Below are 25,320 nucleotides of genomic sequence, written 5' to 3'. Positions count from 1 at the left end.
CACTCCCGTTATAAAAGTAAAACGAATTCACGAATTGAAAAGTTGACTGGCAAATGTGTGCACATGTAAGATTTTTATATGCATATGTGCAAGCTTCGTCTTTATGAATAGCGCCTGGGATAAGCCATAGTTTAGACATTTAAATGATCGCCATACAAAAGTTATTAATTTATAAAAACTATTTTCCTCCATTTAAAAGTTTCCCATTCATTTAAAATCCAGTTGCAAACATTTTGATGGCTACGTTGCAATTTACTTTCTTGCCATAATACAGAAGACATTTGAGCCGATTCAACCAAGGGAGGATATATATAGTGTGTGAAAAAAAAAGTTACATCATTTGTGTCACGTGTAGTTCACGATGTTCATTCAAGATTTAACGCGACAGCTCGGGAAACGGCCAAGTCACTCGCACGAATAACATAAATGCCGAGTACCGTGGGAACTCTTTATCTACTGCCGTTATATCGTGCGAGACTCGTGCTGGACCACGACCTCTTCACTCTGGTGACATCTTGCGTCAACTCGCCCCGTGAAAAGGCCCTTTAAGTACACAGCAAGACATCACAGGAGTTGCTTTGTGACAAGTCTGTGAATGTCCTTGAGTGGCCTAGCCAGAGCCCGGTCTTGAACCTGATTGAACATCTCTGGAGGGACCTGAAAATAGCTGTGCATCGATGCTCCCCATCCAACCTGACAGAGCTTGAGAGGATCTGCAGAGAAGAATGGGAGAAATTACCCAAATACAGCTGTGCCAAGCTTGTAGCGTCATACCCAAGAAGACTTGAGGCTGTAATCGCTGTCAAACAAAGTACTGAGTAAAGGGTCTGAATACTTATGTAAATGTGATATTTCAGTTATTTCATTTTAATTACTTTGCAAAAATTTCTAAACGCCTGTTTTCGCGTTTTTATTGTGTGTAGGTTGATGATAATAAAAACGAATTTAATCCATTTTAGATTAAGGTAACGGGTTAAAATGGAAAAAGTGAAGGTCTGAATACTTTCTAAATGCACTTAAGGCAAAAATTGTCAATTAAGACAGAGAAGAATGATGTTGGACAGTTGTATTGCATGAACTCCCTGAGGTTATGGGGAGAAACTTATTACTATCAGCAATGAGGCCAGCGTACCTGGATTAGTGCACCAGGTTTGTAAAGAGAGATCCCGACCTTTGGTTTCTTCCCATTCTCCAGTATCTTCAATTGCTATCCCTATGTGAGTTCCCTTTGTGAAGCATTTTGATTTACTGTGTAGGTCGTGCCCATGTTAGACTTTTCCCAAATGCAACTAAATGTCAGGGATTTCGGGGCAAAGGCAGGAGAATGGAGTTGAGAGGGAAAGAGATCAGCCATGATTGAATGGCAGAGTAGACCAGATGGGCCGAATGGCCGTATTCTGCTCCTGGAACTTATGAACGTATGAATTGTTTCTTTATATTATATTTGTCAGGGAATTGTAAAGCATGGTTGGAAAATCTCTCTTTTTCGTTCAATACTTTAGATTCTCAACTTATGAACCTTTGCATTTATCAGTATTACATTCCATCAACCATTCCTCGGCCTACCTGCCCAATCAATCAAGATCCTCCTGTAAATTTTGACAACCATCTTCACTATGTACAAAAACGCCCACTTTTAAAAAAAAAAATATTTTATTTTATTAGAAGTAAGTACAGTCATATGGCACCAAAGTGCCTAATATATATTTTCATAATACATTTTATGTACAACTTCTTTTTTTTTTTTGTTACATTGAAAAAAGATTAGAATAAGAAAAAGAAGTTAGATAGTAAAGGATAGAAAGATGTGAAATATATAGTGTGTGAAAAAAGAAAACAAGTAAATGAAGAAAGTTGAGAGAGAAAATAGAGAAAATAAAATAAAAGAAAAAAGAAAAGGAGATCATTATTTATAATCTTGACCAACCCTCGTCCAGTCCTGAAACAGTTATATTTTTACAATTGTGTTGCACCATATGATTCCAAAAAAAACGACGAATGGAGACCAACTCGTTATGAATTGGTCTGATTTATCCATTAGGAGGAATCGCATTTCCTCAAGATGAGCGGTGTCCAACATACTTGCAATCCACATTTTATGCGTTGGTATTGATGTACCCTTCCAAAATTTAAGAATTAATTTTTTTTGCTATTATTAAACCATAGTTAAGGAATAGATTTTGAGATGTGTTCAATTTATTCCCATCTTCCATTACGCCAAATATAATCATTTCAGTATTAGGTTCCATTCTTGTCTTGAACAATTTTGTAAATATTTCAAAAATATCATTCCAAAATCTATAAAGTTTTATGCAGGAAACTAAGGAGTGTGTTATAGTTGCCTTTTGGGCTATACATTTATCACAAGTGGCGGATATATTTGGATAAAAAATGTTCAATCTTGTTTTTGACTAATATAATCTATGTACAATTTTAAATTGAATTACATTATGTCTTACATTAATTGAACATTTGTGAATATATATCAGGTATTTTTCCCATTTAACCGTCGTAATTTTTATCATTAGTTCCCGTTCCCACTTAAGTGTCATCTGCAAATTTGCCAATCATGCCATGTACGTTCTCATTCAAATCATTGATATAGATGACAAACAGCAATGGAACACCTGCACCACACCCTGAGGCACACCACTAGTTACAAGCCTCCAGTCCAAAACACCTTCCACCATCGCCCTCTGCTTCCTTTCATGAAGCCAATTTTCTATCCATTCAGCTTTCTCCCCTTGGATCCCTTGCACTCAAACCTTCCAGAGCTACCATGAGGAACCTTGCCGAATGCCTTGTTAAAATCCATCTATACAATGTCTACAGCTCTGCCCTCATCAACCTTCAAGAAACTCGATTCGTAAGACCTGACCTCCCACATGCAAAACCATGCTAACTATCTCTAATCCATCAAAGTGCATGTATATCTCTCCAGTAACTTTCCAAAAAGCCCCAGCCTTTTCCCTGCACCCCTTTTGTTTAGAGGCACAACATTTGCCACCCTCTAATCTTCCGGTACCTCACCTGTATTTAATGGCGATTCATAAATCTCAGCCAGGGCACTGTCAATTTTATCTCTAGCTTTCCATAGTTTCCTTGGATATATCTGATCAGTATTTGATTTTTGTTTCTTCAACAGATTTTCGTCTCTCTGTGTAAATATTTGGGGGGGAAACAACATGATCAGAACTTGATCAGAGTTGGTATATAACATTGTCCATTAAAGTCATTAGGACAAGTGTTTTGGGTGGTATGCTGTCATTATTAATGCATTGTATATTTTGAAACGTTTGCAAATGTGCAATTTCAATTTCATTTTTGAAACTTTTTTTGTACTTTATGCTTTAAAAGTCTTTTTATTTTTTAGTGTGCCAAAACCTTTTTAAATTTAATGACACATATTTCCAAGGAGCAAACTGTGCAGTACATCTTGACACTGATTGATGACATGTTGCAGGTACGTATACAATTGCAAGATAATTTTTTGCATAAATTGAATCTATTTTAAATCATGTCTTTGTTTCTGCGGCATGAATTTGATGAATACCAATGTAAGCGATGAGCATTTGCATTGAATGTAAAAGAGTACAAAATTTGGTAAAATTGTTAAAACCAGAAATTCACTTTGGAAACCTTTTTAATTCTGTGATCTGACGTAAGATCTTCAGCTTTAATTCAGGAAGGTTATTGGATGGTAAATTCAGAATAAATGCCTGCATTAAATTATATTTCATAATTTATAAAATGGGACTCTGATCCAGGATTTTACTGTTTTCAAATACCTTTATTCCCAATTAATTTAGCAACAAAATTGCAATTTTTTCAAACCTTTCTAAGGATGTATTTTTGCAACTTCATTTGTAGCTCCATTTCATTCAGCTCAACACTTTGATTTTTTCCCCCTTATGTTGATTAAGAGTATACTGAGTTGTTTTGCCTATTTTCAGTCATCCAGTCATTCCTTTGAAAGCAGGGATTAGTTTTGTTTCTCCAATTAGTGGCTATTTTAATCAAAAATATTTTTTCTAACCCCAGACCAACCCATTATAGCATCTTATTCCTGTATGATTAAGTGGTTGCATTTGGACCTTCAACAATTGCACATTTTAGCACTATTTCTGCTCAATCTTTCTTTCCTGAACTGATAATCTTTTTTCATTGTCCGAAAACCATTGGAGATAAATTGTGTCTGAAGACATACTGAATTAGAGTCATAAAACATGGAAACGGGCCCTTTGGGCCAACTTGCCCATGTTGATCAAGATGTCCCACCTGTCCATGTTTGGGCCATATCCCACTAAACCTTTCCTATCCATGTACCTGTTGAAATGTGTTTTAAAAGTACTAAATAGGAAAGTAAAGATTCAGAGGAATCTTTTATATTGAACAGGGCTCTCACTTAACTTTTTTTTTAGGTTGCCAAATGACAGTTTATTTGGTCATTTAAGACGGCTTGCATGACGCGTGCGATAATGAGCTCGGACGAAGTGCGTAGTTGCCAGTCGGAATTATGCTCAATGAAGCATTCACATATTATTTCTGCTTCAAATAAAGTCACAAACTAAACATATTCACCAATCAAGACATGATATATACCACAATGACATGCAGCAAAATTATAAACAGTATCTCAACTCTTTTTACACGTAGCAATTAATGCAATTTCTATTATTTCTTTCCACTTCCAAACAAAAATGTGGTCGGATTACTCAGCGTATGATCAACCTGTGTCAATAAATCCTGAACCATGGTAACATATATGCTTAACCATGCACACCACAGATTGATGCAAGCATGCTCTCTGTGAAGGACCAAAAATGATCATGACATGGCCATAGCATGGGTCATTATTGCGATTGGTACAGAAACACTCTCGCTTCCCACATAATTTATCCACAACAAAATATACAGGTTGCAAGAAAATATCAAAACTACATTTTATGATAATAGTTGTTAAAACCGACTATACCCATCTGACAGGTTAAACATCACACTAACTGACAAGAGATGGTCAAAGGACATAACTGCAGCAAATGGTCTTTTGGTAATATGTTTAAAGGTGTCAAAACGCCACATTACCAGACATTCAGATTAGATGTATGTGTTATGAACAGCAATGAAGATACCCAATTTGTATGAACCAGATTTAAATTTTTTTTATTGATAAACGCTGTTTCCATCATTCCCACTTCAGAATTAATGTTAAAATTTTAACAGAAATATCTCCTGACCAAATTTGTGCTGTATATGACCGACTGTAAAAGTAAAATCTGGATAAACCTGGGGGGGTGGTTTGAGAAGGCAATCGGTGCGGAATGGATGGATTGAGGCTGGGGAATTAGTGCGTGTTGGTTGGAGTAGATGAAATTGTGAGGGGAGAGCGCGGGGGATGTCAGTGGGGTTGAATGGGGGGGATCAGTACGGTATAGACGGGGGGGATCTGTGCAGGATGGATGGGAGGGATCAGTACAGGATGAATGGGGGGGATCAGTACAGGATGAATGGGGTAGACAACAATGCTGGAGAAACTCAGCAGGTGAGGCAGCATCTATGGAGCGAAGGAAATAGGCAAGGTTTCGGGTCGAGACCCTTCTTCAGACTGATTCCCCCATTCTTCTTGAATGGGAGGATCAGTACAGGATGAATGGGGGATGTCTGGATCGGAGGGTATGTGCAGGATGAATGGGGGGGGATCACTACAGGATGAATGGGTGGGTCACTACAGGATGGATGGGGGATGGGAGGTGGCAGGAGAATCAATGTGAGGTTGATAGGGAGATCAGTGCAGGATGAATAGATGGGAGAGGGGTTAGATGGGGAGGGGAGCACAGGAGATGTCAGTGAGGACTGAATAGAGGCGGGAATGGGGATCAGTGTGGGATTGAGAGGAGGGGTCCCAGGATAAAGGGGGGGGGAGGGAGAGAGGGGGGAAGAGAGAGGGGGGAGAGGGAGAGAGAGAGAGAGAGGCTAGACTTGCTATTGTGTTGTACTGCTTACAGCTGCAAGAACATGTAGCAATCAGTAAAGGGCTATCGGCCTATTGCTAGTTAATGTACAGGGACATATCAATCCATGCATTGTATACTTGTATTTATACCTATGCATTTCAAATATGTATGTCATGTTCTATACTTTGGCAATATAACAATGTTTTTTTATCATGTCAATAAAGTTTTTAAATTGAAATTGAATTGACAGAGAGAGAGAGAGACAGAGAGAGAGAGACAGACAAACAGAGAGAGACAGACAAACAGAGAGAGAGAGAGAGACAGAGAGAGACAGAGAGAGAGAGAGAGAGAGAGAGAGAGAGAGAGAGAGAGAGAGAGAGAGAGAGAGAGAATTGGGGAATGTTATCCCAATAACATTCCCCAATTATAGAAAAAAATAGTGTTTTCGCACCTGTCCCACAAAAAATAGGTTTTATTTAATTTAAAAAAAAAAGAATATAAATACAAAATAAATGAGTTCATTTCATATAGGCTGCTGGAATATCCAGGGTCTCTACTCTTCAACCTTCGGGATGAAGACTGGGAACCCTGAGTTCCTAAAGTCTATAGAAGAGACTGATATAATGATTTTAACAGAAACATAGTACCGAAAGGATACGTTCATTCACTGCCCCTCAGGGTACCATGAAGTCAAGGTGCCCTCAGTAAAAACTACTGATATACATAAGGGCAGAACCTCCGGGGGGGGGTCTTGGTGTGGTACAAAGAAGAACTAGACATCAATAAAACAGGGGAAATCACATATATGGTTGAAACAAGATTAAAAAAACAGGAATAATTGGAAAAGATATATATCTATGTGCCGCCTACATACCCCCAATAGAATCGCCATATTTTGAAGAGGATATATTTGAAACTTTCCACATGGAAATAAATCATTTCCAGGCCCACGGAAATGTGCTACTATGTGGAGACCTGAATGCAAGGATCGGATGTGAACCCGATTCCATAGACCCACAGGGCAACCATGTGTTTAGTCAAACCCCCTTGTATCTCACACCAACTATCATTAACCGAAACAACCTTGGCTGTGAAATAAATAAAAGTGGTAGAGAGGTAGGGCATCTCTGTAGAGCCTTGGGCCTGTACATAGTTAATGGTAGGCTCAGAGGGGACTCGCTGGGAAGGTTTACATATTCCTCAGCTCTTGGGTCTAGCGTGGTAGACTACGCAATTACTGACATAGACCCCTGCACTATCAGTGCATTCACTGTTAGGCAGCAGTCCCCTCTTTCATAGAAACATAGAAACATAGAAATTAGGTGCAGGAGTAGGCCATTCGGCCCTTCGAGCCTGCACCGCCATTCAATATGATCATGGCTGATCATCCAACTCAGTATCCCGTACCTGCCTTCTCTCCATACCCTCTGATCCCCTTAGCCACAAGGGCCACATCTAACTCCCTCTTAAATATAGCCAATGAACTGGTCTCGACTACCCTCTGTGGCAAGGAGTTCCAGAGATTCACCACTCTCTGTGTGAAAAAAGTTCTTCTCATCTCGGTTTTAAAGGATTTCCCCCTTATCCTTAAGCTGTGACCCCTTGTCCTGGACTTCCCCAACATCGGGAGCAATGTTAAGACCATAGTTAAAGCAACGTGTACCTAAAATTTCCTGTGCAAACTAAAGACGTAAAAAAGGAACCCAGTAAGCTCTATAAACTAAATCAGACTTACAGATGGGCTTCAGATAGTGGAGATAAATTCATCATGGACCTGAATTCACCTGATCTCACAAATAAAATATTGAAATTCAAGATGAGACTACTAGAGATGGTGTAAACATGGCTATAAATGACATTAATATGATCTTTCACAAGGCAGCTATCAAAGCTGACCTTGTGAAACAGAAGAGAAAAATTATCAAAAAACACAACCATGAAAAATGGTTCGACCATGAGTGTAAAAGTGTCAGAAAAGATCTGAGGAAAATATCGAACCAAAAACACCGTCAACCAAACAATTCAGACTTGCGTATTAGATATAATGAAACTCTTAAAAGGTATAAACACAATATTAGGAACAAAACACAAAATTACACTCATACACGACTTGAAAAAATTGAAAATTCCATAAATCAAACCCAATTTTGCGATATGTGGAATAACCTGAGCACAACAAAACTACAAACATTACCAATTCAAGACGGTGATACCTGGAGAGCACATTTCAAAAATCTATATAAAGACATCCCAATAAATAAAATAAACTTAAATTATTCTCATATCAAAGAAAAACTCCAAACACTAGAAACAATAATTAAAGATTATCAAAACCCTCTTGATTTTCCAATTACTTTGGAAGAATTTACCATAAAAACAGAATGCAGGATTTCCTTAACAAATACAACATTCTCAGTAAAAACCAAATTGGCTTCCTCCCAAAACACCGTACCACTGACCACATTGATACCCTCCACACTCTCATTGAAAAACATGTACACCAAGCAAAAAATGGGAAAATATTTGCCTGTTTTATTGACTTTGAGAAAGCATTTGACTCTATTTGGCACGAAGGGCTATTACAAACTCCTCTGTTGTGGTATAGGAGGAAAGATATATGACCTTATCAAATCAATGTATCTGAATAATAAATGTGGCGGTAAAATTGGGGACAAGTGCACTGATCTCTTCACCCAGAGAAGAGGCGTCCGGCAAGGCTGCAATCTGAGTCCGACACTGTTTAAGCCCGACACTGTTCCAGAACAAGGGGTCACAGTTTAAGGATAAAGGGGAAATCTTTTAGGACCGAGATGAGGAAAACTTTTTTCGCACAGAGAGTGGTGAATCTCTGGAATTCTCTCCCGCAGAAGGTAGTTGAGGCCAGTTCATTCGCTATATTTAAGAGGGAGTTAGATGTGGCCCTTGTGGCTAAAGGGGCAGGGTGTATGGAGAGAAGGCAGGTACAGGATACTGAGTTGGATGATCAGCCATGATCATATTGAATGGCGGTGCAGGCTCGAAGGGCCGAATGGCCTACTCCTGCACCTATTTTCTATGTTTCTATGTTTCTAATGTATATAGCAACGATTTGGCAGTAAAGTTGGACCAGAGCACAGCGCCAGGCCTCTGTCTTCTGGACGGAAAGGTAAAATCCCTGTTTTATGCGGATGACTTGGTTCTGCTGTCCCCCACAGAACAGGAACTGTAGGGCTCTACATTAACGGTTGCCCGGGTGACATTTACCACTCAAAGCGCCGGCGGGCAACCTAAACACCGAGTAATTTTGCCCGTCTTGGCAACCAGATACTGGTTTGTACCGAAGATAGACACAAAAAACGAGTAACTCCGCGGGTCAGGCAGCATCTCTGGAGAAAAGGAACGTGACATTTTGTGTCGGCAGTGACGGCTGTATTGCGTGGGAAAGATACTAGATGCGGGGTGACGAAGGGTCGCAGCGAATGACGGGACCCGAACAGCGACAGCGGCTCCATCTCCTCCTCCCGCACCCCGCCCGCCCTGATAACGGCCGCTGCTTGCAAATCCGCTAACGGCTCTTTTAAAAAAAAAACCCGCACGCCGAGGCCGGGAGGAGGGAGGGAGGGGGAGGCCTCGGCGTGCGGGAGGGTTTGTTTTGAAAGTGCGCCGTTAGCAGGTTTGCAAGCAGCGGCCGCTATCAGGGAGGAGAAGGAGGAGTGGAGCCGCTGTCGCTGTGCGGGACCCGTCATTCGCTCCGACACTTCTGAAGCAGCTGCACCATCGATCCTATAGCTATTGGATCTTTGAGCTGCACCGCTCGGCCCCGCACCTTGTTGTTGGCTGGCGGAAGAGGGAGGCGGTGGCGAGGAGTTCCCAACGGCCAAGGCAGCGGGCCATGTTGTCCGAGGAGCGCTGACCTTCCTTCCTCCCCACCTCGTCCCCCTTCTCTCTCTCTCTTGTACGCCACCACCCCCCCCCCCCCCCTTTATCCTGGGACCCCTCCTCTACATCCAGCATTGATCCTCATTCCCGCCTCTATTCAGTCCTCACTGACATCCCCTGTGCTCCCCTCCCCATCTCCCCCCCCAATCTATTCATCCTGTGCTGATCACCCTATCCACCTCGCATTGATTCTCCTGCCACCCCCCCCACCCCCCCAATCCATCCTGCACTGGTTCCCCAATTCACTCTGTACTTACCCCCTTCCCATCCATCCTGCACTTCTCCATCCATCCTGTACTGATCCCTCATCCATCCTGTACTAATCCACGCATTCATCCCGTACAGACCCACCCTCCATTTACCCTGCACCTTCCCCTCATTCATCTCTGTAGTGATCCCCCATTCATCCTGCACAGACCCTCCGATCCACACTGTATTGACCCCCCCCCCACCATTCATCCTGCGCTGATCTCCCCCCCCCCCCCCCATCCATCCTGTACTGATCCTCCCATTCAAGAAGAATGGGGGGAACAGTCTGAAGAAGGGTCTCGACCCAAAACGTTGCCTATTTCCTTCGCTCCATAGATGCTGCCTCACCTGCTTAGTTTCTCCAGCATTTTTGTCTACCCCATCCATCCCGTACTGAACCCCCCCATTCAACATCACTGACATCCCCCGTGCTCTCCCCTCACAATTTTACCTACTCCAACCAACACGTACTAATTCACCTGCCTCAACCCATCCATTCTGTCAATGCTTTCTCAAAGTCAATAAAACAGGCAAATATTTTCCCATTTTTTGCTTGGTGTACATGTTTTTCAATGAGAGTCTGGAGGGTTAAATGTGGTCAGCGGTACGTGGTTTTGCGAGGAAGCCAATTTGTTTTTTACTGAGAATGTTGTATTTGTTAAGGAAATCCTGCATTCTGTTATTTATGATACTGCAGAATAACTTCCCTAGGCAGCTACTGACACAGATGCCACGATAATTATTTGGGTCTAATTTGTTTCCACTCTTATAAATGGGTGAAATAAGCCCTTGACACCAAATATCAGGGAAATAACCTGAACGGAGTATGATGTTGAACAGCCTAAGCACTATGTCCGGAGTGCTGTACTTGAGCATTTCATTTTTAATGCTGTCTGGACCACAGGCTTTCTTTGAGTGAAGAGATTTTAGTTTTATGGTCAATTCTTCCAAAGTAATTGGGAAATCAAGAGGGCTTTAATAATCTTTAATTATTGTTTCTAGTGTTTGGAGTTTTTCTTTGATATGAGAATAATTTGCGTTTATTTTATTTATTGGGATGTCTTTATATAGATTTTTGAAATGTGCTCTCCAGATATCACCGTCTTGAATTGGTAATGTTTGTAGTTTTGTTGTGCTCAGGTTATTCCACATATCCCAAAATTGGTTTTGATTTATGGAATTTTCAATTTCTTCAAGTCTTTTATGAGTGTAATTTTGTCTTTTGTTCCTAATAGTGTGTTTATACCTTTTAAGAGTTTCATTATATCTAATACATAAATCTGGATTGTTTGGTTAGCGGTGTTTTTGGTTCGATATTTTCCTCAGATCTTTTCTGACACTTTTACACTCATGGTCGAACCATTTTTCATGGTTGTGTTTTTTGATAATTTTTCTCTTCTGTTTCACAAGGTGCCTTGATAGCTGCCTTGTGAAAGATCATATTAATGTCATTTATAGCCATGTTTACACCATCTCTAGTAGTCTCATATAGGTTTGGCTTGGATTTCAGTATTTTATTTGTGAGATCAGGTGAGTTCAGGGCCATGATGAATTTATCTCCACTATCTGAAGCCCATCTGTAAGTCTGATTTAGTTTATAGAGCTTACTGGGTTCCTTTTTTACGTCTTTAGTTTGCACAGGAAATTTTAGGTACACGTTGCTTTAACTATGGTCTGAAAGAGGGGACTGCTGCCTAACAGTGAATGCACTGATAGTGCAGGGGTCTATGCCAGTAATTGCGTAGTCTACCACGCTAGACCCAAGAGCTGAGGAATATGTAAACCTTCCCAGCGAGTCCCCTCTGAGCCTACCATTAACTATGTACAGGCCCAAGGCTCGACAGAGATGCACTACCTCTCTACCACTTTTATTTATTTCACAGTCAAGGTTGTTCCGGTTAATGATAGTTAGTGTGACATATAAGGGGGTTTGACCGAACACATGGTTGTTGCCCTGTGGATCTATGGAATCGGGTTGGAATCTTTGTGGCCTCTATTTTCTATTCCAATTCCTATTCCTGTGTTTCAGGTATAGATTTTGACTTCTTCAACTGAATTTCCATTAGGCCTATGTCTATCACCTGCTGTTTTTGATTTTGATAAAGACACTCGCAGGATTTCATAAGGCTCCTAGGGAAAATAGTTTTTCAATAACTTATACGAAGGTGGTTACAGATACTTTGAGTAAAACCTGGCATTGGAAGATATTGTGAATATTCTGACATGAAAATGGAGTGAATGGCTAAAAATGTTTACGTTGGATTTTTAAATCAAATGCATCAACAATGGCACTTGCAATCTTGCCTGGACTTAGCAGTTGTGCCATTTGGCATTGGTAATCTATCTATCTATATTACTAAAAGTCTGTTCTTGACCGGTTTTGGCCATCTGTGCTGCGATTTCCGAGAGAACGCCGCCACCTACGGCCGTCATTTTTGGCCGCCTCGCTCAGAGCCCCCCTCCGCCGTATGTGTGCCGAGGATTTTTCCCGTTGATGAAAAATGACAGAGATATTAATGATTTTACAAAATTCCCCATTCTCTCTGCTGCCCCTGCTGGCGGCAGGAGGGAGGGACTATAAACCCAGGAAGTGGTGTGCCTCAATCAGTGTCTGCAAGCTGGAGGAAGGCAGAGGGTCACGTTTCTCTGAGCTGTGAATAACACTGAACACATGTCTACTCAAATGTCCTTAGTGGTTCTAAAACGCTTGCAGAATGTGTCTATAGGTTCTAAAATGTTTGCAAAAAGTGTTTATTGGTTCTAAAATGTTTGCAAAAAGTGTCTCTTTCGGTTCTACAATGCTTGCAGAATGTGTCTTTTTTGGCTCTAAAATGTTTTTTAGGTTCCCTCCCCCTTTCCTCTCCCCCCTTTCTTCTTCCCCCCCCTTTCTTCTTCCCCCCCCCTCTCCTCTTCCCCCCCCTCTCCTCTCCCCCCTCTCCTCCACCCCCTCTCCTCCTCCCCCTCTCCTCCTCCCCCTCTCCTCCTCCCCCTCTCCTCCTCCCCCTCTCCTCCTCCCCCTCTCCTCCTCCCCCTCTCCTCTCCCCCCCTCTCCTCTCCCCCCCTCTCCTCTCCCCCCCTCTCCTCTCCCCCCCTCTCCTCTCCCCCCCTCTCCTCTCTCCCCCCTCCTCTCCCCCTCTCCTCCCCCCCTCTCTCCCCCCCCTCTCCTCTCCCCCCCTCTCCTCTCCCCCTCTCCTCTCCCCCTCTCCTCTCCTCCCCCCCTTCTCTCTCCCCTCTTTTTCTCCCCCCCTCTGCCCTCCATCCCCTCCCCCACCATTCTTCTCCTCTCCTCTCCCCCCTCTCCTCTCCCCCCCTCTCCTCTCCCCCACTCGCCTCTCCCCCCCTCTCCTCTCCTCTCCCCCCCTCTCCTCTCCCCCCCCTCTCCTCTCCCACCCCTCTCCTCTCTCCACCCCTCTCCTCTTCCCCCCCCTCTCCTCTTCCCCCCCCTCTCCTCTCCCCCCCTCTCCTCTCCCCCCCCCTCTCCTCTCCTCTCCCCCCCTCTCCTCTCCCCCCCTCCTCTCCCCTCTCTCTCTCCCTTCTTTTTCTCTCCCCCCCTCCATCCCCTCCCCCACCATTCCTCCCCTAACCCCCTCCCCTCCACACACCCCTACCCTCCCCCCTTTCTCCCTCCCCCCTCTCCCCTCCCCCTCCCTCTCCTCCCCCTCCCCCCCCTCTCCCCCTCCCCTCTCCTCCCTCCCTCTCTCTCCCCCTCTCTCTCCCCCTCCTCCTCTCCTCCCTCCCCCCTCTCTCTCCCCCTCTCTCTCTCCCCCCTCTCCCCCTCCCTCCCCCCTCTCTCTCCCCTCCCCCCTCCCTCTCTCCCCCCCCCCCCCTCCCCCCCCCCCTCCCTCCCCTACCCCCCTCTCTCCCCCCTCTCCCTCGCCCCCTCCCTCTCCCTCTCCCCCCCCTCCCCTCTCTCCCCCTCCCCCCCCCTCTCCTCTCCCCTCCTCCCCTCCCTCCCCTCCCCCTCCCTCCCTCCTCCCCCCCTCTCCTCTCCCCCCCTCCTCCTCTCCCCTCTCCCCCTCTCCTCTCCCCCCCTCTCCTCTCCCCCCCCTCTCCTCCTCTCCCTCCCCCCTCTCCTCTCCCCCCTCTCCTCTCCCCCCCCTCCTCTCCCCCTCTCCTCCCCCCCTCGTCGCTCTCCCCCCTCTCCTCTCCCCCCCTCCTCTCTCCCCCCCCTCTCCTCTCTCCCGCTCTCCTCTCCCCTCCTCGTCTCCCCCCTCTCCTCCTCTCGCCCCCCTCTCCTCTCCCCCCTCTCCTCTCCCACCCTCTCCTCCCCCCTCTCCTCTCCCGCCTCCTCCCGCCTCTCCGTCTCCCCCCTCCCTCTCCCCGCCCCCGCCTTCCTCCCCCCCTCCCTCCCTCCCCCTCCTCCCCCCTCCCCCTCCCTCTTTTCCTCCCCCCCCTCCATCGCTTCCCCCACCATTTCCCCTGCCCCTCCCCTCCCCCACCCCGCCCTATGGGGGCCCCCCCCTCCCTCTCCCCACCTCTCCCCCTCCTCTCTCACAGCACCCTCTCTCTTTCCCCCTCTTTCCCCCTCTCTTCCCTCTCTCTCCCCCCTCCTCCTCTCCCCCCTCTCTCCCCCCCCCCCCTCTCTCCCCTCCTCCCCCCTCTCTCCGCTCCTCCCCTCCATCCCCTCCCCCACCCTCCCTCCCTCCCTCCCCTAAACCCCCTCCCCTCCACACCCCCCTCTCAGCACCCCCTCTCAGCACCCCCTCTCTCTCCCCCTCACTCTCACCCTCTCTCTCTCCTCCCCTCCTCCCCCACCTTTCCCCCCTCACCCACCCTCCCTCTTATCCTCCTCTCCACCCCCTTATCCCTCTTGCCCCTCTCTCTGTGTCTCTGTCTCTCTCTCTGCCTCTGCCACTTCTCTCTCTGCCCTCACTCTCTACCCCCCCCCCCCCCCCCATCTTTAGATGTGACTGCAAGTTGGGGGCTATGCGTCAGTAGATAGGGTGGTTATGGGGTAAAAGGAGCAAATTAATAATATTAATATAATATCAAGGGGGTAATTAGCGTGAGTGCGGGGGGGGGGGATATTTAGTGTGTGTGACGCTGCGTGCCGCCTCCCCCCCCCCCCCCCCCCCCCCCCACAACCGCACGTTGGGGGAACAGACCCAACAGGTCTGCACTTGGTCTAGTATTGCCTATAGTTAACCTCCTGTGAAAATTCAGCATAATCTTTTTGCACAACTTCTTAGTATTGTACATGATGAATTGGTCTGAAGAATAACATTAGAAAGTTAAATTTAACTTTAATGCTTCACATTTTTTAAAATGTAGAGTTTGGTGCCAGATAGCAAAGATACAGGCTCTTCTGCCTGACGTATCCATCCGGGAAGTTTGGCATGTCCCCTACAACTCTCACCAACTTCTACATGTTCACCATAGAATGTATTTTATCAGGATGCATCACAACTTGGTTTGGGAACAGCTCCATCCAAGACTGCAACAAATTGCAGCAAATTGTGGAAGCAACTCAGACTATCACAAAAATCAACCTCCTTTCTATTGACTCCATTTATACCTCGGCCTGCATCCGCAAGGCCAGTAGCATAATCAAGGACAAGAAATGTATAGAAGTGTGAAAACGCATACCCGCCAGATTCGGGGACAGTATCTTCCCTGCTGTTATCAGGCAATTGATTCATCCTACCACAACCAGAGAGCAATGCTGAACTATTATCTACCACTTTGATGACCCTCGGACTATCCATGATCGGATTTTGCTGGCTTTAGCTTGCACTAAACATTATTCCCTTATCATGTATCTATACACTATAAATGGATCGATTGTAATCATGTATTGCTTTGCTGCTGACGGGTTAGCACGCAACAAAAGCTTTTCACTGTACCTTGGTACATGTGTCAAACTGAACTGAGGATATCATGCCAGAGTACTGCTGTAATCCTCTCCTCCTCCCCTTTTGGTACCATTTCGTGCCTAAAAGCAGTGTACCCAGGAGCCTGCCCTCAACCACATTTCTCCGTGATTACAACAATGTCATAATCCCATGCTCTCAGCTCTAGTTTTGCCTGCAAGAACCCATGCATTAAAGTTAATGCTGTTAAACCTAACAGCCCTCTTAAGATCCCTGCCCATCACAAGCTGTTATATCCACTAGATTTGGTTGCTCCATTTGCTACATAACTTTTCTCTCTCACTGCCATTTTGAATTTTTTTTAAACTGATGTTTTGCCAAATGAATTTAATTATCTTGTCCATCATTCTGTGGGAAAAGTACATTACTACCATTTGTCAGTGGAGAAATGAGCCCTTTGGTTCAACTTGTCTATGTCAACCCAGATACCCCATCTAAGCTGGTTCAACTACCTCCTTTGGCAGCTCATTCCATATACCCATCACCCAGTTTCCCAGCAAGTTTCTATTAAATCTTAACCTTCTCACCTTAAACGCATGTCCTATGTTTGTTTCATTTACCTACTCTGTGTAAAGAATTCTGCACATTTACCCTGTTTATTCTCTTCATTGTTTTGTATACCTCTATAAAATCACCACTCAGCCTTGTTTGTTCCAAAGAATAAACTCAGTGCCTGCCCAACCTCTCCCTATAGCTCGGGCCCCGGGTCCTGGCAATATCCTCGTATATCTTCTCTGCTCTCTACCCAGCTTAATGGCATCTTTTCTATAGCAGGATGACCAAAACTGAACTGAACTCGTTTCAACCATGCTTTAAAACGTGACCTACTGGGGTGATTTTGGAATTGCCTTGTTGGTTTAGATGTTTGATATTTACCTATGGGAGAGAAAATGAGTTCAGGTGCCATGGTGAAGCTTCATAGCAACTTACACAAGGAATTTGGAAAATACAATGCCCTCCATAATGTTTGGGACAAAAACTCCTCTGTTGCTTTAGCAGTATGTTTGGGATCATTGTCTTGCTGTAGAATGAACTGCCGGCCAATGAGTATTGAGGCATTTGTTTGAACTTGAGCAGATAGGATGTGTCTATACACTTTAAAATTCATTATGCTACAGGTGCACAACCTTTTATCCGAAAGCCTTGGGACCAGACACTTCTCGGATTTCGGGATTTTTCGGTTTTCCGAACGGAAGGTTTTTAGCGTAGATTTTAACATGTGGCTCAGTGGTAGAGTGCTCGGCTCGTGGCCGCAAGGTCGCGAGTTTGCGCCTCGATCCCGGCAGTTACCTGGTCAGGGCCGGCCTTTAGCCGATAGGACCTATTTCTCCCAATTGGGCCCCGCGCCTAAGGGGGCCCCGCGCTAGAGTAATCAAATCAATTGGAGCAAAGATCTTATAGCGCGCAAGATGGTCCACTCCTGCGAAATACAATGAACTGACGCGTAGTCCGCACCGGAGCGTAACCTCCGTCATTTCAGTAACCCAACTTCAGTTATGCCTCTCGCAGCGTTGCGGGGGAACAGTTTAGGTGTTGTTAAATGTTTTAAATGTTTTTTATCACTTCCTTTTTAAACGGCACATGCCTTGTACTTTTTAAACGGCACATACTGCAGATGCTGATTAAACCGAAGACAGACACAAAGGGCTGGAGTAAATCAGCGGATCAGGCTGCATCTCTGATGAGGAATACGTGATAATAGGAGGAAATAGGTGATATTTCGGGTCGACTTTTTCAATAGTTGCCATGAGGGGAGAAGCGCCGGCACCAAGAGCGAGCGAAAGCGTGGACAGACGGACGAAAGCAACGTTCAAAGAGCGGCGTTGGTAGACATTTCGGGTCGAGACCCTTCTTCAGACTGATAGTCAAGGGAAACGGGAGATATCGGCATATCTTCCATTCACTTGTCCTTAGTACCGTCCATAGCTCTTGCTCCTCTTTCCCCTGAGTCAGTCAGAAGAGGGGTCTCGACCCGAAATGTCACCTACAAAGATCTTTGGTCACCTATTCCGACCTATGATCGTTGCTTTTGTCCGTTCTGTCCGTGCGTTCGCTCGCTCTTAGTGCCGCCGTTTCTCCCCTCAGACTCCGCCAAACAAACACACACACACACACACACACACAGCATGTCCGGCAGATCGCTGCGGGCCGAGAGAGAGCGTAGAGGGAGAAGAAAGGGGTAGATGGGGAGGGGGGTGTGAGGGGGAATGGGGGAGGTGCCCTCACGCTCCCGGAGCAGCTCTCCCGTCCCTCTAGTCGCTGTGCTTCACGCACACAGCCCCGGCTCCCGCCCTCCCCCCTCTCTCCAGGAAGACACGGTGAACAATACTCGGAGGGCCGGGCCGGGGGTTGCAACAACGTTTACAAACCTCGGACTCAGCTCACGCCCGGACCTTTCCCTCCCTTCCCTTCTTCTCTCCTTCTCCCCTCAGACTCCGCCAAACAAACACACACACACACACACACACACACACACACACACATACACACACACACACACACACAGCATGTCCGGCAGATCCCTCCTCTCTCTTTTCCCTTCTCTCCCCACCCTTTGCCGAAACCTTTCCTCAGACTGATAGGGGGGACTGATAGGGCAGTCTGAGGAAGGGTTTCGGCCCGAAGCGTTACCTATTTCCTTCGCTCCATAGATGCTGCTGCACCCGCGGAGTTTCTCCAGCATTTTTGTGAATCCCTAGACCTAGTTCAGTGAGCGTCCACGGAGGGTCACCCGGAGAGGTGACCGCGGAACCTCTCCGGGCGACCCTCGGTGGACGCTCACTGTACTAGGTCTAGGGATTCCTACTCTCCCGGGCAATATACCCTCCCTTTTTTCCAGGACCGAAAATGTCCGATTTTCGGAGCTTTTCGGTTTCCGGAATTTCGGATAAAAGGTTGTGCACCTGTACTACCATCAGCAGTTGTATCATCATTGAAGATAAGTGAGCCAATACGATCAACAGCCATACATGCCCACATAACACTCCCACCACCAAGTTTCACAGATAAGGTGGTATGCTTTGGATCTTGGGCAGTTCCTTCTGTCCTCCATACTTTGCTCTTGCCATCACTCTGATATAAGTTAATGTTTGTCTCATCTGTCCACAAGATCTTTTTCCAGAACTGTGGTTGCTATTTTAAGTACTTGGCAAACTGTAACCGGGCCATCTATTTTTGCAGCTAACCAGTGGTTTGCATCGTGCAGTGTAGCCCCTGTATTTCTGTTTGTGAAGTCTTCTGCGGACAGTGGTCATTGACAAATCCACACCTGACTCCCGAAGTGTTTCTGATCTGTTCGACAGGTGTTTGGGGATTTTTATTTATTATAGAGAGAATTCTTCTGTCATCAGCTGTGGAGGTCTTCCTTGGCCTGCCAGTCCCTTTGCGATTAGTAAGCTCACCAGTGCTCTCTTTCTTCTTAATGATGTTCCAAACACTTGATTTTAGTAAGCCTAAGGTTTGGCTGAGGTCTCTTAACAGTTTTATTCTTGTTTCTCAGTCTCATAATGACTCTTTGACTTTCATTGGCACAACTTTGGACCTCGTGTTGATAAACAGCAATAAAAGTTGCCAAATGAAAGACTGGAGGAAAGACTAGGTGTTGAGAGCTCTTGCATTAAGGAGGCAATTAAACATACCTGAGCAATTACAAACGCCTGTAAAACCATGTCTCACACACATTATGGTGCCCTGAAAGGGGAGAACTATGTATAAACACAGCTGTAATTTCTACATGGTGAAACCAAAATATATAAAAATGGCCTTTAATAAAATCTGACAATGTGCTTTTTAACCACGTGACTTTTTTCTATCACAAATCTCAAATTGTGGAGTACAGAGGCAAATACATAAATGATGGGTCTTTTTCCCAAACATTATGGGCACTGTATATATACAGCAAACTAACTTTTTCAGCTGTGTTGAATGTGATTATCTTTCTATCAATTCAATGGATTCAACAGAAAATATTGAATATATTCAAAATGTAATAAATCTGTCTATCAAATATATTCATTTTGTCTTTAAAACTAACTGTTCGTGACATTGATGGTATGGTGTTCACTTTAAACAGGAAAACCACCAACGAGTCAACATTTTTTTTGATTATGCCAAAAAAACTAAGAACACTGCTTGGTCATACTTCTTACCAATGTTGAATCGACAGGATCTATTTACTGTTCATATGGTGAGTAAGAATTCTACTGTAACTGCTGAGAAAAAGTTGTTCCCAAAATGATATGAATTATTACTTTATTGTCACATGTGACAAGTCACGGTGAAATTCTTTGTTTTGCATACCCAAGGTATGCAAAGATTTGTCACATAAAGGTTTTGGAAATTGCTTGTTGATCTTCTGCCACAGGTATTTGCTTAGATTGAGCTATTTAACTCGTTGTGTTGTGTCAGATGAACTTTTTGCAAGATCTCAATTTTCACTTGAACATTCGACACAAACGAGAAACTTCGTAGTGCTTGAATGATATTTATATTATGTACTAAACATGTTCATGACTTTTTAAAAGTTTGTTGGTGCTGTATGGTGCTTTTATGTGCAGTGCAGACTTGCGCTGAGCGTAAGAGTTGTTCATTTGCAGCTTTTAATTTGAGTCAGTGATAGAAAACCCACCTTCTACCTGTTCATATCTTCTGCAGGTAGATGTGAAAATTGCTCATATTTCCCTCAGGCTCTTTTTTAGAAAAAAAATATTATTATTGCCATGGACAACATAAAAATTGAATCAATAAACATTGCAGATAAATTATCCTGGTGCATCTGAGTTTTAATTTTAGCCAATGGTGTCAGAAAAAAATCTTCTCTAAGAGAATAGAAACGGAATTAGTGAATTAGCCAGTCAATTAATATAAAGTCCTATCCACAGGGGAATGATGGAATCCAGCTGCTCCACCAGTATTAGATTTGTAAATCAAATGATACATAGATGCCTTCAATTTTACTGACTGCACAATAGTGGATTAAAAATAGACATTGCAAATTAACAAATATTGTTCGGTACTTTGCCAACAGACAAATTCAACCTCTAGTTTGGAAGTGAAAGCAGAATGTTGGAAATATCTAGTAGGTCAGGAAAGAACAACCAAGACAGAATGGGTTTGTGACTCGTATGTCAGATTGTTAAGTCTACTATTTCCATAAATGCTGTGTATTATGAGAATAATTTTGGAAAGACGACCTGCTACTCTAAACAGTTTGAGGAAATTCTGTACTTGTTCCTCAGGGGTTGGAGGGGTGGGGGGGGGGGGGGGTTTGTCCCACTTAAGACAATCGAGCCCAGAAGTCTATAGTTCATTCCCAGGTTTGGAAATGCACCCAACAGCTGAGTTTCCAAGTGGCAGAAGATGTCCACAGCGGTAGAGTTTCTGCCTTACAGCGAACGCAGCGCACGGATACCCGGTTCCGATCCAGACTACGGGTGCTGTCTGTACGGAGTGTACGTTCTCTCCATGACCTGCGTAGGTTTTCTCCAAGATCTTCGGTTTCCACCCACACTCCAGAGACGTACAGGTATGTAGGTTAATTGGCTTGGTAAATGTAATAATTGTTCCTAGTGTATGCGGGAATCGCTGGTTGGCGCTGACCCAGTGGGCCGAAGGGCCTGTTTCCATGCTGTATCTCTAAACTAAACTAATACTGACAGTCTCTCAGGTTTGTCCGTAGCTGTGTGTAAATAGGGTGTGTCTAAGCTAGGGAGGACTGAATACTGATATTGTTAATATAGACCAAATTAAAGGTACAATAAAATGGAGAATCCCTGCATTTGTCAGAATTGCTTAACCTTTGTCAGTGGAAAATTACAGGCTGTGGATGGCGCTGATCAGTCTGAGCCTCAGATTGATATGCAGGATGGTGATAGATCCAGGTGTTCTCCTCGTTTACCCTTAATTGATAACATCTATAAAAACTCTGCAAACAAACTTAAATGCATTGATATGATTGGATTGCTGCAAAGGGATTGTAAATAATGTAAATAATGTTGCAAGACAGTTACCCTGCTGTTTGTTGATTGGCCAAAGTGATAAGCCCTAGCAGAATTGTTTTGAGTTCCAGGGTAAATGTTGCATTATTCAGTGAACTAGCTTCCTTCCAGAAGCTTCTGTAAGAAACATTGTTTTAGACTCTGTAATTGGATTAGGGAACTGTCAATAATGTATTGATGTAATTGATATGTTTGATTGGATTGTAAGGGGACCACCCCTATGTAGTTCGGCCCTCAAGGTTCGTGGATCTATAAAAGGTAGTCCCATTTTGGGTGTCGATCCTCTGGAAGGGAGCTTGGGACTGCATGACCTTTTGGGCAGTGTCTGCTTGTATGAGGCTAAAGGGCTTGGCCAGGCAGAGACAAGGATCGAACCGGCGGTGGTTTAGGTATCGTATAGGGGAATTTGTTGTTCGTTCTAAAAATAAAGTTTAGTTGGTCCAGTGTTTGAGTCAGTGTTTTTTTACTGAACTACACTAAGGAAGGGTAAGCATTAGGAACATATTTACATCGGGGGCTCGTCCAGAATCTCAACAGACCCCCCCCCAAACACAAATTTGCGTTTAAGTATGTTGAGCTGTTCCAGATCGCGAGTGAAGAAATCGGCGCCACGTTGCGGTTTTCGCATCGGTTTTCCCCACTTCGCTAGTCTGAGTAGATCGATCATCCGCGAGCTTGGGAAAGGGTCCCAATGAGACCATAGAACAGAGTCTAGCAAGCACTGGGGGCACTCGTGCCTTTGGGGTTAGAGGCCCCTTTCTAGGGTTGGGTTCAAGTCCTCTCCTTTTGGTTAAAGGCCCATAATACTTAACCTTAGTCAGTAGCTGCAGCTGCTGCTAAGAAAACTATTTCATTTAAAAAAAAAACTAGAGATTCAAGGCCCTGTCCAGATCGGGTATCCAATTGACTGGATATTGAAAGACGAACTGGGTGTAACAGTGCTAAGAGGCAAAGTACTGCGTCGTTGCTGGGGGAGCAGATTGGAAGCGCATCGACTGCCAGCATGAAGAGATTACGCACCCGGTGCCAAGCAGGTGGAAAGGAGGAAGCCTTTTTGATAGGGTGAGCCTATGTCGATTAAAGTTCACGCCTCTGTGAGATATCTAGATCTCTGAAAGGACGGGAAAGGAGTCTCGTATTGGGCACTCAGTGATTAGAGTATAGATTGGACGAAAATATTCTAATTAATTTGAGAATTTCATATCCGAGCAAATTTTGAATTCGAATTTTCGTACGTCGAATCTACACACCAAAAAATAATTAGAGCAGAGCGAGTTGAAAATCTTCGATTCAAATTTACTAATATTCAGAATCTCACATTGAGGTGCTGGACAATTTAAAGTGTGCACATAGGCTGTGGGCCGAGCATCAAAAATGTGTCTAGAAATAGGATTTCGTGACCCAAGTCACCAAACTACATGACATTTTCCACAGATTTGGATGAATTATAATTGAGAAGGATGTCATAACTCGTCATTGCCGAAAGTTGCACATTAATTAATTAAACTAATTAGAAAATGAGACCGGGAAAATAAGCGCCATCTAGTGGCCAATGCCCATATCACACCATGGGCAGCCTATTTCCGTGTTGCAGTCCATTTAAACTATATATTATTATACCAATATATATATATATATATATATATATATATATATATATGTAACCTGTAAATATGAATGTAATCATATATAATTAAGTATAATTATATTATATAGAAATAATATGATGAATATAATTGTGAGTGTTTTTTTAATGACACTGTCGCAGAGGTCCTGCTCCTGAACCAGCCTAATTAATGGGTTAGGACAGATCCTCTAGGTTTCCCCATTTAATGAACCCCGCTGACTGCCAAAGTGTGGAGCGTGGGGGTGACGGCCATAGTGGGACTGGGGCAGTGCCAGACCTGTAAGTGACCTGTCTTATTTCTGATGTAAATGTCATATCCTGGCCAAGAATCGAATGCTCTGATGTTTACTCGATGAATATTCATTTTAAGCTACAATGAGCTTATATTTATGTTATAGACCCCCCCCAATGGTGCCTTTGCAAATGAGGGCTATTACCTTTAACCTAAAAGAGCCCTAAAAGTGTTGCATTGTTTATCTCTAGTTTGTGTGTGTGTCTGTGTGTCCTTTCAAACGTGTATCTGTGGATGTAAGTGTGTATGTACGTGTGGATGGATGTATGTGTGCATGTATGTTTGGATGTGTACATGTATGTCTGTGTGAATGGATGTGTGGATGTGTGTGAACGGATTTATGTGTGTATGTATGTGTGTGTTTGCATGCATGGAAGTGTGCGTATGGATGGATGTGTGTGAGGATGTGCGTATGTGTGGATCGGTGGGTGGATTGTCGCAGTCATTCACCAGCACGCCATTATCATAAGTAATTCACTCATTGTTTAAATAATTTGACCAAATAAACAGTGAAACGATCCACATTAAAATAAAACTTTATATAATCATTTTTTTCCACAATTTATTTTGTCTACATTACATCTGATCTTCATCTGAATATTCTTCATCTGATTCAAAGTCTTTTGCAGTAATAGAGTTTCTGCAGTCAACACACTTACATAAATCTGTACATGGCACACCATGCCGTTAACATGAGCATCTTCCTTTCCCTGCACTTGATTTCTCACAGTTTGTTTTCTTGCACGAACAGTATGTTAATTCTAGCAAGGTGTTTCGGGCTGGAGGCAGATCACCCCAGTCAATGTCCAATTCACCACCTACAATTTTCCACCCATGTCCCTTTGGACTGGGAATTTGTGGAAACTGTTCCAGACATTTTAAATGTATAGCAGCCTGGTAATTTGCTCTCAGGACATGCTTTCTGAGTGAGTCTGCGGTGGGTGGAAGACGAGCCTCTGATTTTGTTAACATAAGGAACAGGTTGTATCTAGCTTCATCTACTTTCACACAGCCCTGCCCATATAACTTGCAAACAAATTTCTCTACACCTTTCACCAATTCATCACTGACTGTGAATGAGCTTCCCATTTCATGAAAGGTGGCCTGGGTAGCTGTGTCACTTGCAAGCAACTTGAAGGCATTGGATTTGGATTTTCCATGAAATGAGCTAACTGAATCGCAGCCTGTGAAACAGTGCAAAGATATCAAAGCTTTGGTGACAACTGGTCCCAGATATGAGCTAATCTTTGATAGACTCATACTCCTTCTATTGTTGCCTTTTCCAGTGTGCAATAATAAGTCTGCTCCAATATGTTGTGACACAGCGACTCCAATCACAAACACATCTGTGTCAGGACTCCTGATTAGGATTGGGTATCTAGCTGGATCTGTTGAAGTTGATGGTTGATGACTA

The 25,320-nt window shown here is 44.1% G+C and overlaps 1 protein-coding gene across 1 annotated transcript in view; it reads left to right on the top strand.

Moving 5' to 3' along the window:
- The window catches only part of atp6v1h (ATPase H+ transporting V1 subunit H), a 94,674-nt gene that overhangs the window by 17,302 nt on the left and 52,052 nt on the right, over positions 1-25,320 (top strand). The window contains exons 4-5 of the mRNA XM_033019726.1: positions 3,374-3,463; positions 20,064-20,177. Coding sequence (XP_032875617.1) covers positions 3,374-3,463; positions 20,064-20,177 — 204 coding nt within the window. The remainder of the gene's footprint in view (positions 1-3,373; positions 3,464-20,063; positions 20,178-25,320) is intronic.

This window comes from Amblyraja radiata, chromosome 4 (genome assembly GCF_010909765.2).
Source record: "Amblyraja radiata isolate CabotCenter1 chromosome 4, sAmbRad1.1.pri, whole genome shotgun sequence".
In the NCBI taxonomy this organism is placed as follows: Eukaryota; Metazoa; Chordata; class Chondrichthyes; order Rajiformes; family Rajidae; genus Amblyraja; species Amblyraja radiata.
The sequence above is the reverse complement of the archived record's forward strand: the minus strand, read 5'-3'. Positions and strand labels throughout refer to the sequence as shown.